Source organism: Myxine glutinosa, chromosome 1 (genome assembly GCF_964187855.1).
Source record: "Myxine glutinosa chromosome 1, kmMyxGlut1.1, whole genome shotgun sequence".
Taxonomy (NCBI): Eukaryota; Metazoa; Chordata; class Myxini; order Myxiniformes; family Myxinidae; genus Myxine; species Myxine glutinosa.
Genome location: NC_136261.1, coordinates 407,997,345 through 408,011,678, shown reverse-complemented (window position 1 = coordinate 408,011,678; position 14,334 = coordinate 407,997,345). Strand labels below are relative to the sequence as shown.

Below are 14,334 nucleotides of genomic sequence, written 5' to 3'. Positions count from 1 at the left end.
CACCAAGCAAAGAGCTCATCACCAACCATCACCAAGCAAAGAGCTCATCACCAACCATCACCAAGCAAAGAGCTCATCACCAACCATCACCAAGGAAAAAGCTCATCACCAACCATCACCAAGGAAAAAGCTCATCACCAGCCATCACCAAGGAAAAAGCTCATCACCAACCATCACCAAGCAAAGAGCTCATCACCAACCATCACCAAGGAAAGAGCTCATCACCAACCATCACCAAGGAAAAAGCTCATCACCAACCATCACCAAGCAAAGAGCTCATCACCAACCATCACCAAGCAAAGAGCTCATCACCAACCATCACCAAGCAAAGAGCTCATCACCAACCATCACCAAGGAAAAAGCTCATCACCAACCATCAGCAAGGAAAAAGCTCATCACCAACCATCAGCAAGCAAAAAGCTCATCACCAAGCATCACCAAGCAAAGAGCTCATCACCAACCATCACCAAGCAAAAAGCTCATCACCAACCATCACCAAGCAAAGAGCTCATCACCAACCATCACCAAGCAAAGAGCTCATCACCATCCCTCACCAAGCAAAGAGCTCATCACCAACCATCACCAAGGAAAAATCTCATCACCATCCATCACCAAGCAAAGAGCTCATCACCATCCATCACCAAGCAAAGAGCTCATCACCAACCATCACCAAGGAAAAAGCTCATCACCATCCATCACCAAGCAAAGAGCTCATCACCAACCATCACCAAGCAAAGAGCTCATCACCAACCATCACCAAGCAAAAAGCTCATCACCATCCATCACCAAGCAAAGAGCTCATCACCAAGGAAAAAGCTCATCACCATCCATCACCAAGCAAAGAGCTCATCACCAGCCATCACCAAGGAAAAAGCTCATCACCAACCATCACCAAGCAAAGAGCTCATCACCAACCATCACCAAGCAAAAAGCTCATCACCATCCATCACCAAGCAAAGAGCTCATCACCAAGGAAAAAGCTCATCACCATCCATCACCAAGCAAAGAGCTCATCACCATCCATCACCAAGCAAAGAGCTCATCACCATCCATCACCAAGCAAAGAGCTCATCACCAACCATCACCAAGGAAAAAGCTCATCACCAACCATCACCAAGCAAAAAGCTCATCACCAACCATCACCAAGCAAAGAGCTCATCACCAACCATCACCAAGCAAAAAGCTCATCACCAAGGAAAAATCTCATCACCATCCATCACCAAGCAAAGAGCTCATCACCATCCATCACCAAGCAAAGAGCTCATCACCAACCATCACCAAGGAAAAAGCTCATCACCATCCATCACCAAGCAAAGAGCTCATCACCAACCATCACCAAGCAAAGAGCTCATCACCAACCATCACCAAGCAAAAAGCTCATCACCATCCATCACCAAGCAAAGAGCTCATCACCAAGGAAAAAGCTCATCACCATCCATCACCAAGCAAAGAGCTCATCACCAGCCATCACCAAGGAAAAAGCTCATCACCAACCATCACCAAGCAAAGAGCTCATCACCAACCATCACCAAGCAAAAAGCTCATCACCATCCATCACCAAGCAAAGAGCTCATCACCAAGGAAAAAGCTCATCACCATCCATCACCAAGCAAAGAGCTCATCACCATCCATCACCAAGCAAAGAGCTCATCACCATCCATCACCAAGCAAAGAGCTCATCACCAACCATCACCAAGGAAAAAGCTCATCACCAACCATCACCAAGCAAAAAGCTCATCACCAACCATCACCAAGCAAAGAGCTCATCACCAACCATCACCAAGCAAAAAGCTCATCACCAAGGAAAAAGCTCACCACCAACCATCACCAAGCAAAGAGCTCATCACCATCCATCACCAAGGAAAAAGCTCATCACCATCCATCACCAAGCAAAGAGCTCATCACCAGCCATCACCAAGGAAAAAGCTCATCACCATCCATCACCAAGCAAAGAGCTCATCACCAGCCATCACCAAGCAAAGAGCTCATCACCAGCCATCACCAAGGAAAAAGCTCACCACCAACCATCACCAAGCAAAGAGCTCATCACCAACCATCACCAAGCAAAAAGCTCATCACCGACCATCACCAAGCAAAGAGCTCATCACCATCCATCACCAAGCAAAAAGCTCACCACCAACCATCACCAAGCAAAGAGCTCATCACCATCCAAAGTTACCAACAATTAAAGATCTCAGCAATCCATTGTTGGTGGAAATTCGTTTTGAGATGAAAAATGCTGCAGGTCACACAATTGCCCAAACTTGGAATTAAAAAAATAAATAAAATAAAAGTTATGCATTTTCTACAGGTATAACAATCCAGGTGCATAAACAGGTGAAGCTTTGTGGACAGTCGTCCAGCAGCATTGATGAATCACCTGCTGACAGGCAACCCCAGCGGCAGTGATGGGGAACGACCTGACAGAGCCTCGGCCCAACGCATCGCGCTTCCTCTGCGCGCTGAACAGCCTCAGCTCCTTCTTCTCCTCCTCACTCAGCGAGTTGCAAAATCGAGCCTTCACAGACACGGACACACGCACGCACGCATGGCACAAGGATCAGCTGCGCCTGAGGATTCAACCCGCAGATGAAACGGGAAACCCCCATGGCTCGCTCCACCGGCTCAGCTCCTATAAATTATTACTCAACCGCATTCTTGTTCCCAACAGAGGGATTAACCGCAGAGCTGGCCTTTATCAAATCATTTTAATCATCAGAGCTGGCACGGTTCATCCCCAAGAGCAGCACAGACCTTTACCATTGTATATCGGGACAAAACAATCACCGATGGTGGAAAGGGTGAACGCCGAAAAGGTTTAACGCAGATCAACAACGAGACCGGCACTCAGTAGAGAGCATACCTCCACCTGGTTGGCCATTTCACTCAATGGTGACGAATCACTTAAAAAATTAAATAATCCTCATATCCGAATCCATATTCAGATCTTCACAAAAATATAATAAATTCTTCCTCGTCACACACACAACCGGTCCACCAAGTTTCGTCCAAATCCGTCCAGAACTTTTTGAGATATCTTGCAATGTATAGTTTTTGGCCCTATCTCCCATTGGTGAAGTATAACTTAAAAAATTTAATAATTCTCATATCCGAATCCATATTCAGATCTTCACCAAAATCGAAACGATTCTTCCTTGTAACACACACAACCTGTCCACCAAGTTTCGTCCAAATCCATCAATAACTTTGAGATATCCCACTATGTATAGTTTTTGGCCCCATCTCCCAATGGTGAAAAATAACTTTAAAAATTAAATAATTCTCAAATCCGAATCCATATTCAGATCTTCACCAAAGTCGAATCGATTCTTCCTCATAACACACACAACCTGTCCACCATGTTTCGGCCAAATCCATCCATAACTTTGAGATATCCCGCAATGTATGGTTTTTGGCCCTATCTCCCAATGGTGAAGAATAACTTAAAAAATTAAATAATTCTCATATCCGAATCCATATTCAGATCTTCACCAAAATCGAATCATTTTGTCCTTGTCACATACGCTACCTATCTGCCAAATTTCGTCTGAATCCGTCCAGATATTTTGTAAACAAAAACAAACAAACAAACAAACGGATAGACAAACAGACAGGGGTGAAAACAACCTCCATCCACCTTTGGTGGCGGAGGTAACAACACACAAAAAGTCAAAGCAGGTGCAAGACAGGAAGTGAGCAATAAATGATTGCAATTGTAAAATTAATTGCCCTGGAAAGCCACAGCTCGAGTTCGTGAACCGACGTCTCACCTCGTTATCCTGCGGTGGAAGCTGGTACAGCAGTTGCTTTGCGCGGTACTTCTCACCTGCGCTGTTCACATAAGGCACGCGCTCCTCCGGCAAACAGCAAAAGTACTGATGGACCTGCGGGTGGAAGCGAGCGAGTCAACCGTGCGACATCGTCCAGAATACGTGGAACCGCTTTTAGAGGCCATTTTTCCCCACAGAGAGGGGGTTGGCCTTTTTTGAAGCAATGTTTTATGGCCGGATGTCTTTCCAGGCCGCCAACCCTGTTAGTCGCCTCTTGCGACACACAGGGAATTACCAGTGAACAGGTACTCAATTTGCCGACCTCTGAAGGAAGAACAGGTTGAGTCAACCCACCTGGCGTTAATTCAGCGATCGACCGCGATTCGAACCCAGGATCCTAGCATCCCAAGCCGGCACCCTAACCGCTAAGCCAACACCAGGCTGTCCAGAATACGTGGGGCAACCGAATTCCCAGAGCAGCAGCTCATTACCTGCGCAAAAAGGTAAACGAGACCCGCGCTGCCTCGTTGTGGACAATTTGGCCTGCTCCGTGGTCACGTAACAAACGGCCTTTTACGCTCTCGATCATAAGGAGGGCCTGTTCTTGTGCTCGCCAAATAGGCAAATACAGTTGCTTAGGAATTCGTCCAAAAAATAACGGCTACAAGCGGCCTTTATCAAACAACACGGAACGAATCAAACAGGTAACGTTCGTTTCAATTTGACGTGAACGGCCCGACAACCTCTTCACAAAGAGGTTGTGGGACCGTCAATCACTACGCATTAGGGCCACAACCTTTCAGGTGCAAAGGGTAAACACTTGGTTTGCATTTTGGTTTTCTTCCCACAATAAAAACAACAATAAACCTTTATGCCTCATCTGTTCAACAACTACAACTTATAATTTCCTTTTCCAACTCCTCCATACCCCAATTCATCGTCCTCAACCACAACCACAACTGACATCCTTTCCTCGCACCTACAACAACCATTGTTCCTTTGTTACCTCCCAGGCCCAACCATTCCTCAGTTCACCACCACCAAACGGTATCATCCCTTCCTGTTCAACTCTGAACTACAACAATTTTTTGCATCTTGTCCACCACAAAAATTCTCATGGGTTCCTTCTCTCACCTCAATAATAAACAAAAGGACAATAGATGGATACCTGCCCTCACCTTTGCTAACCATCAGTGGTCCTGTTGATGTCCTATGGAGTAGCGTCTTCTTTAAAGCTTGGTGGAGGAGGATCTTGGAGTAGGAGCCATCGCTCTCCCATGGAGAATGCCATGATTTTGTCGTCGTTTACCAAGAAAAACCACCACAAAAACCACCACAATTCTCCCAACATCTCAGAATAAACTTTAACCAGGCTGCACTGGGTGAACACCCGATCACGTCCAGCAACTCCTTTCCACCAAAGGCCCCTTTGTTTCTGGGCTCTGCAATAACAATTTGTGGATTTTTACTGCCACTGATGGCCAAACACGGCCTTGGTCAGGAACAGTCGGTCCATTTACCATGGCCCAACCTGGAATGAGAGTTAACTTTTAAATGCGGCTGAGGGCAGGGTGGTGGGGGATTAGAAGGGGGGAAGCAGTTTACAGCTGTCCAGTTGCTGGTTCCTGGTTCCTAGACAGCCATCAATGATGATCAGGAAAAGACGCACCAAGACGACACCCAATAAAAAGACCCCACTGACCTTTCAGGCAAAGTCTTGCCAACCTTTAGGGAGGAAAAGCCTTTCTCAAAGCAAAACGACCAATTAAGAGTACGATTAGACAGCGGGCCCAAGTGCTTCCAAATGCCCGATGTTCAACTCTCGTGGTGCGTGCGTCGAGGAACACCGGTGTGCCGTCGCCGTGCCGCCTTCGACTCTTGTGGTTTGGGAGTCGAGCGCAAGCATCTTCGTACCATTAGTCCGTAAACCGTATCCATATGGCAGCGAGGCAAATAAACACGATTAAAGTCGATCCGTTGATTCCACCAAACAAACTTCAAAAGGATTCTTCAATCGCTAAGGAGTTCGAAGAGTTTGGATTTTTTAATAAAATCTGCTCTCGCTTCCATATCACGAGGACCCTCCAGGCCCATAAAATGGCGAGATTGCTTGAAGGATAATAATAAGGCCTTGGCCTAGTTGGACATAGACATCGCGTGACATCTTCCTGGACGCAGAGGATGCACGATATCACCTGACTCGTTGAACCACTTTGGTATCCAAAATGGTCCACCACTCCTCGTTTTAAGAAGATGACGATAGATATGGGATGACTAAAGCTCCCAAAACGATCTCTACTCCATTTGCAGGTGTGGTAGGTACATCACTTCAAATCATCCAAGCCTTGGCTACCTGAAGATCCCTGTTGCTCCTACTCCGATAACGCAATGCTTGCTTGTTCACACGGACGTTCCACTCAAAGTTGGACTCATGAAGAGGACCACCTTGAAAGACAGTTATAGGAGGTCATGTTCTGGGACAAAAGAACAATCCCATTCTCTTTCAGACGCCGCTTCCCCGCATTCGCGTTTTACATTTGCGCGCATGGCGAACTCTCCTTGAACCAAAGCTAATTTCGGCCCGAAGAGATTTGATCCAAATTTCGAGGGTCAGGGGAGGCAAAAGGAAAAGACCCCCCACCCCTTACCCTTCACCATCTCCCCAAGCTCTAGGGGTGGGGATGGGAGGATGGGCAGTTGATGTCAGACAGATAAGCCGAAGTAACCACCACCAGCACCACCACCACACCACCACAGAGGGTGCCGAAGATAGGAAGCACAGAGATCCGGGAGTTTTGTTGGTTTCCGATTTGAGGCCAAGCATCTCTCCGGGGATAAGTCTGGGATTTAGAGTCTTCCTGGGGATAAGTATGCATCGTCTCAATTTCCAGTGGAATCAAGTTGTAAGAAAGCTTTAAGGTGGAAGCATTACGCATTTCTTAAGGCATAAAAGGTGGTGCTCCTTGGACCGCACATGAACAACTTCCTACCCTCGAGCATGATCCATTGATCCAGTCTCCCGATGATTTTAAACAAGTCGGGACACCCAACGAACAAGGCCAAGACCAAATCGCATTGAGGTTTTCAGATGGTCTCAGCGTTTCAACACCTTGCTAGCCAAGAACCTCTGAGGAAGAAGAAGAACCCCAAATTGTAAGCTCATCATTGCATGCCCAGATCCGAGGTCAACGCTGCAACCTCTTTCCTTTCAAATGGATCGAATAGTTGAGGCCTACATGACCACGGCCCTAAAACGAAGATCCAAACGAAACGGTGACCTTTCCCTCCCCGAAGCGAAAGCTTCCATTGACGTTCATCACTTTGCTTTTGGCTGTTTAACCCAGACAAGAATCCCGTATTTTTCCCACAATTAAAAACCATTTGCAGTGAGCTTTAGGCTAAGTCGCGTTTACACAACGACGAAAATCAACCTCGCAATTACAGCATCAATGGGGCAGCCCAAGGGTCCAATGCAGTAATCCGGAGAGAGAGAGAGAGAGAGAGAGGGGGCGAGAGGGCGAGAGACCGGTGGGGTCAAGGTACCTGCTCTGCCTTTAGCCCGGGGGGAACCCAGGTGTATTCCTCAAGTACACAGCCCGAGTCGTCGTCTGACACGGAGTTGCGGTGCAGCTCGAAGGTCAACGCTCCAACGGCCTTCTCCATGGCGGTGTCTTCACCCACCCGCCCACCCGACCCCTCCCCTGCCCGCCCCTCCCACGACTCTGGATATCCTCTCCAAATGAACGAAGTTCCAGGCAGTTTGTCCTGCAGGGAGAAACAAACACCAGCTCTAGTACGTCCATCATGGGTGTGGCCAATGGCCACAGGCCTAAGGCCTAGAAAGATCACCTTTGTGAGAGAATGCAGTTTGAAGAAACTATGGGCTGGATGTCAATTGGGTCATGCCTTTGGTCAAAAATACATTTTCAGGGGCAACATGGCCGTGGGTACAAACAGAGGAGGAGGGGGATGGGAGAGGGTGGAGGATGAGGGGCATCGCTGGCCAAGGAGGAAAGGTCTCAAGTTCCTGATTGGTGGGCTAACATCAACTCTATTTACAAATGGCTGCAGCAGAGGAATAAACTAAAGAGTAAAACAAATTTAACAACATCTCCATAAACAAGCTTCATAGGAGGAAAAGGTTGGTGGGAGGCAAGGGATAAGGGGGCAAGGGATAGGGGGCCGGAGAGCAATTTCCGGCTAAACAAAGGCAACCTAAGCACAACAATTGTGAGGGAAATAAACATTCATTCCCTGAAGACTCTTGCACACCTTCACATTTATTCATTCCCTAAAGGCGGCACACTACCTCAACCTGATAACTACAACAAGGCCACGGACTGGGCAGAGGGTCAAACAACAGGCAAGGTGGCTCAGCGTTGGTTCAGTCTTACAGGTAACCCAAAATGGGCCAAAGGTGTGCACTTTCGTTGGACGACTCAAACCATGAACTGGTATAGTTGTCCGGCAATACCTCAGTAGTGATGTAACAAAGTGTTACCATGGGAACTAAATATCATGCTCGAGTAGGTGACATTTCATTCACCACCTTTCCGCCCCTCCCCCCCCCCCCCCCACCACCATCTCCACCACCACTCTGTCGATCCTTACCAAAACCAACCACAATGCACAAAGCCCTCGTTTTAGCCATGCTCCTCAATGGTGGTGGAATGGTGGTTGTACTGGTGGGACGAAGGAAAACCGACACGAGGTCGAGGAGGAACTTTCGAACACAAGATGTGAGGGAAGAGGAGGGAGTGATGGAGGCGGAAAACCACAAACAGTCCGACATCAAGTACTGTTCAACCATCGCCTTCGAGGGTTTAACTTACACCCTTAAAAACCCCACAGCATTGTACTTACACCCTTCAAAACCCCACAGCATTGTACTTACACCCTCAAAAACCCCACAGCATTGTACTTACACCCTTAAAAACCCCACAGCATTGTACTTACACCCTCAAAAACCCCACAGCATTGTACCTACACCCCTTAAAACCCCTACAACATTGTGCTTACACCCATTAAAATCCTCACAGCATTGTACATACATCCCTTACACATCACAACATTGTACATACACCCCTTACACATCACAACATTGTACATACACCCCTTACACATCACAACATTGTGCTTACACCCCTTAACACATCACAACATTGCACATACACCCTTACGCATCACAACATTGTGCTTACACATCACAACATTGCACATACACCCTTACACATCACAGCATTGTACTTACACACCTTACACGTCACAACATTGTACTAACACACCTTACACATCACAACATTGTACATGCACCCCTTACACATCACAACATTGTACTCGCACATCACAACATTGTACTTGCACATCACAACATTGTACTTGCACATCACAACATTGTACTTACACATCACATCATTCTACCTACACCCCCTACACATCACAACATTCTACTTACACCCCTTACACATCACAACATTGTACTCGCACATAACATTGTACTCGCACATCACAACATTGTACTCACACATCACGCTACCTACACCCTTACACATCACATTGTACTTACACATCACAACATTCTACTTACACCCCTTACACATCACAACATTGTAGTCGCACATCGCAACATTGTACTCGCACATCACAACATTGTACTTGCACATCACGCTACCTACACCCCTTACACATCAACATTGTACTTACACATCACAACACTCTACCTACACCCCTTACACACCACAACATTGTACTATCACAACATTCTACCTACACCCCTTACACATCACATTGTACTCGCACATCACACATTGTACTCACACATCACGCTACCTACACCCCTTACACATCACATTGTACTTGCACATCACAACATTCTACTTACACCCCTTACACATCACAACATTGTAGTCGCACATCGCAACATTGTACTCGCACATCACAACATTGTACTTACACATCACGCTACCTACACCCCTTACACATCACAACATTGTACTTACACATCACTACATTCTACCTACACCCCTTACACATCAACATTCTACCTACACCCCTTACACATCACAACATTGTACTCGCACATCACAACATTGTACTCGCACATCACAACATTGTACTTGCACATCACGCTACCTACACCCCTTACACATCAACATTGTACTTACACATCACAATACTCTACCTACACCCCTTACACGTCACAACATTGTACTATCACAACATTCTACCTACACCCCTTACACATCACATTGTACTCGCACATCACAACATTGTACTCACACATCACGCTACCTACACCCTTACACATCACATTGTACTTACACATCACAACATTCTACCTACACCCCTTACACATCACAACATTCTACCTACACCCCTTACACATCACAACATTCTACCTACACCCCTTACACATCACAACATTCTACCTACACCCCTTACACATCACAACATTCTACCTACACCCCTTACACATCACAACATTGTACATTCACTATACACATCACATGGTTATACTTACACCAAACACACATCACAGGTTTGTACTTGTATCCCCCCTCACCATTTTTCAAAGTGTATACCCTATATTAGCCCCTCCTCCCCAAGCCCTCTCCTTACACATCACAGGTTTGTAATTCGTCATAAGCTCACCCCAAGCATCCAAAAGAACAGAGCATTAATAGCCCACAAAATGGATGCCACAGCACCTCACAGGTAACAAACTCACCTACAAGCAGTCTAGTGAGGGTTCGATTTAACCGATGCGACTTTCACCTGGTGCTTCGCCAGTAGTGCGGTTACACCAATGAGCGTTAAGCTGGCTGTCTTGTCGTCACCCTCAGGTGCAAGTTAAACATCTCGCGGTATACCTTTCGCATGAGTAGCCACCTGTGTGCAGGTAACCCACTCGAAATACAGATAGCCACCACGATCCCACGGAGATGATGCAACCAACAAACCAAATCCACGGATTCGTACTGCCCCGTCACTTGCGATGACGTACGAAGGGATCATGTGCGTCACAAGACGAGAATGAAAAGCACAGGTGATGCGAGAGGAATGACGTGAATGTCAGAGAAGAGCGACTAACCAATCACCTGGCCACGGCCACACCGACGTGGACCGTGCAGGTGGGCAAGACCCGTATATCGCCGAGGTACGGTGCACGTCACAAAAGCCTCAACCTGCAGACCATTTACCGTATGGGAGAACTCGCTCCGACATTCCCGATCCGAGGTCCGAGTCCTACCTGCCAGGTGGTGCGGTCACGTGCTCTCCAGGTCACGCCTCACTGTACCGACTATCCCTCAGCAATTCCCTCCATTTGCCACGAGTGGTGCGAGTGGAAAGGTGATCGAGCTCGAGTAGAGAGAGCAAAAAGGTGCAAACTCCAGGTGTATGACGTCACGACTCTGGAAACCCAGATCCAAATCGCTGCACACGTCCCGCGTCGACTCCCAACATCCATGTATTTCATGGAAAGGTACAATCATGTCTCCCAATGTCCTTTACAAGAGCCAGACTCTGACCGGAGCCTCGGGACAATCATACCTTACATTTTGGCTGCTCCCAGGTGAACAGGTACTCTTGTTCGGTCATGTCCCGCGGACAATCACAGACACGAGACGACTTTGAGCAAGTAAATGTACAATCAATGCTCGAACAATCTGCGACCGGTGTTCATCCAGGTTTCGGGCCGTTAGCGTTTGGGATTCGAATCTGGGGTCCCCAAGTGTCATGAGTGAAGTGCTCAGATGGGAACACCGAGAGAGAGCAATCCAGATCGTTTTGTTGGACACCGGGGGGGTGGGGTGGACCCGCGCACAGGGAATGTGCACGTGACGTGGCTTAGGTGAATTATACCTGCACAGGTACGGAGAAACTCCAGCACAAAAATAAATAAATAAATAAATAAATAAAAGCTCCAGCTCGATCAGATGGAGCGGTTCTGTATTATTTAATTTAAACCACAAGTTTGGATACAACTTGGTCCCTGTAGTTAGTTAGCTGGAACTCTCCCATGAGCCTCGACTTCACGTAAAGACTTTGTAAACGAGTTCGACCCGATTGTGCGTCCAGGTCTTACCTGCGGCTCCACGAGGTCCCAAAAGACAGAGGCTCAGGGCATTTGCCGGGATACGGGGAGCAACTCGGCGCCAAGGGAAGAGTCCATGGATCAGGAGGACCAGGGTTGTCCGACTCGCTCTTGTCCAGCGTCCACCGGCTTGTCCACGGCGAATAAATCCCAAAGTCTTATATGAGCCTCGACTCAAGCCACCGCACACATGGCTCGCTCGCGTCGAACCTCCTGCTGCTTTAAGTGAAAACACATTCTGGATCGGCGATTATATAGTGCTCGCAACGCGTCACGTGACGGCCGCGACACTGGCCGAGAATGCTCGGTGGCCCCGCCCATAACTTCAGAGTCCCCGCCCACCCACACGAACGCCCCACCCAGTTTCAAGCGCGGAGATCGGGACGCGTGACGTGGGGTTTATGCGGGATCCTCGAGCCGGCGGGAATGTTTCCGAGGGGTTCCAGGTCGGGTCCGTGAATCGGTGATGCGATACCCCGGGGTTAAGCGTCCGCTATCGTGGGATTTCGGTGCGGGTTAGAGTTAGAGTACAACGAGTCGACAAACATGGGTGCTGATAAGTTATCACAGTGTGTTGTACTGATAGTAAAGGTAACAACGAGGTAAGTAACTACGTCACGTACGGAGAAGCAGTTTAAGGACAAATAGTTCATTTTAAAAACAACTTTGTACCAAAGAAAACAAAACGGTATTCGACCAATCACGGAGCAGTTAATGGTGAATAGTGCTATAGGTACACGAGAATGAATGGACCCTTATTTGTGTGTAGATCACCGACAATGGGTCACAATGTCCGCAAAGACCCCAACACCCACTACCCTAAAACAACCCTCTCCAAATATACCCCTCCCCCCACTACCCTAAAATAACCTTCCCAATAACATACCCCTCCCCCCACGACCCTAAAACAACCCTCCCATAATATACTCCTCCCCCCACTACCCTAAAACAACCCTCCCATAATATACCCCTCCCCCCACTACCCTAAAACAACCCTCCCATAATATACCCCTCCCCCCACTACCCTAAAATAATCTTCCCGTAATATACCCCTCCCCCCACTACCCTAAAACAACGCTCCCATAATATACTCCTCCCCCCACTACCCTAAAACAACCCTCCCATAATATACCCCTCCCCCCACTACCCTAAAACAACCCTCCCATAATATACCCCTCCCCCCACTACCCTAAAACAACCCTCCCATAATATACCCCTCCCCTCACAACCCTAAAATAACCTTCCCATAATATACCCCTCCCCCCACTACCCTAAACAACCCTCCCATAATATACCCCTTCCCCCACAACCCTAAAACAACCCTCCCATAATATACCCCTCCCCCCACTACCCTAAAACAACCCTCCCATAATATACCCCTCCCCCCACTACCCTAAAACAACCCTCCCATAATATACCCCTCCCCTCACTACCCTAAAATAACCTTCCCATAATATACCCCTCCCCCCACTACCCTAAAACAACCCTCCCATAATATACTCCTCCCCCCACTACCCTAAAACAACCCTCCCATAATATACCCCTCCCCCCACTACCCTAAAACAACCCTCCCATAATATACTCCTCCCCCACTACCCTAAAACAACCCTCTCAAAATATACCCCTCCCCCCACTACCCTAAAATAACCTTCCCAATAACATACCCCTCCCCATCACTACCCTAAAACAACCCTCCCATAATATACCCCTCCCCCCACTACCCTAAAACAACCCTCCCAATATATACTCCTCCCCCCACTACCCTAAAACAACCCTCCCATAATATACCCCTCCCCCCACTACCCTAAAACAACCCTCCCATAATATACTCCTCCCCCCACTACCCTAAAACAACCCTCTCAAAATATACCCCTCCCCCCCACTACCTTAAAACAACCCTCCCATAATATACCCCTCCCCCCACTACCCTAAAACAACCCTCCCAAAATATACCCCTCCCCCCACTACCCTAAAACAACCCTCCCATAATATACCCCTCCCCCCACTACCTTTAAACAACCCTCCCATAATATACCTCTCCCCCCACTGCCCTAAAACAACCCTCCCATAATATACCCCTCCCCCCACTACCTTAAAACAACCCTCCCATAATATACCTCTCCCCCCACTGCCCTAAAACAACCCTCCCATAATATACCCCTCCCCCCTCTACCTTAAAACAACCCTCCCATAATATACCTCTCCCCCCACTACCCTAAAACAACCCTCTCAAAATATACCCCTCCCCCCACTACCCTAAAATAACCTTCCCAATAACATACCCCTCCCCATCACTACCCTAAAACAACCCTCCCATAATATACCCCTCCCCCCACTACCCTAAAACAACCCTCCCAAAATATACTCCTCCCCCCACTACCCTAAAACAACCCTCCCATAATATACTCCTCCCCCCACTACCCTAAAACAACCCTCTCAAAATATACCCCTCCCCCCAACTACCCTAAA

General features: G+C 47.7%; 1 protein-coding gene across 1 annotated transcript in view; it reads right to left on the bottom strand.

The window, feature by feature from the left end:
* The window catches only part of LOC137417501 (prickle-like protein 1-A), a 36,311-nt gene extending 24,219 nt beyond the window's left edge, over positions 1-12,092 (bottom strand). Inside the window, exons 1-4 of the mRNA XM_068103425.2 lie at positions 11,857-12,092; positions 7,314-7,535; positions 3,771-3,884; positions 2,381-2,518 (exon numbers count right to left, since the gene is read on the bottom strand). Of these exons, the coding sequence (XP_067959526.2) occupies positions 2,381-2,518; positions 3,771-3,884; positions 7,314-7,433 (372 nt within the window). The 5' untranslated portion in view covers positions 7,434-7,535; positions 11,857-12,092. The remainder of the gene's footprint in view (positions 1-2,380; positions 2,519-3,770; positions 3,885-7,313; positions 7,536-11,856) is intronic.
* Positions 12,093-14,334: the final 2,242 nt, after the last annotated feature.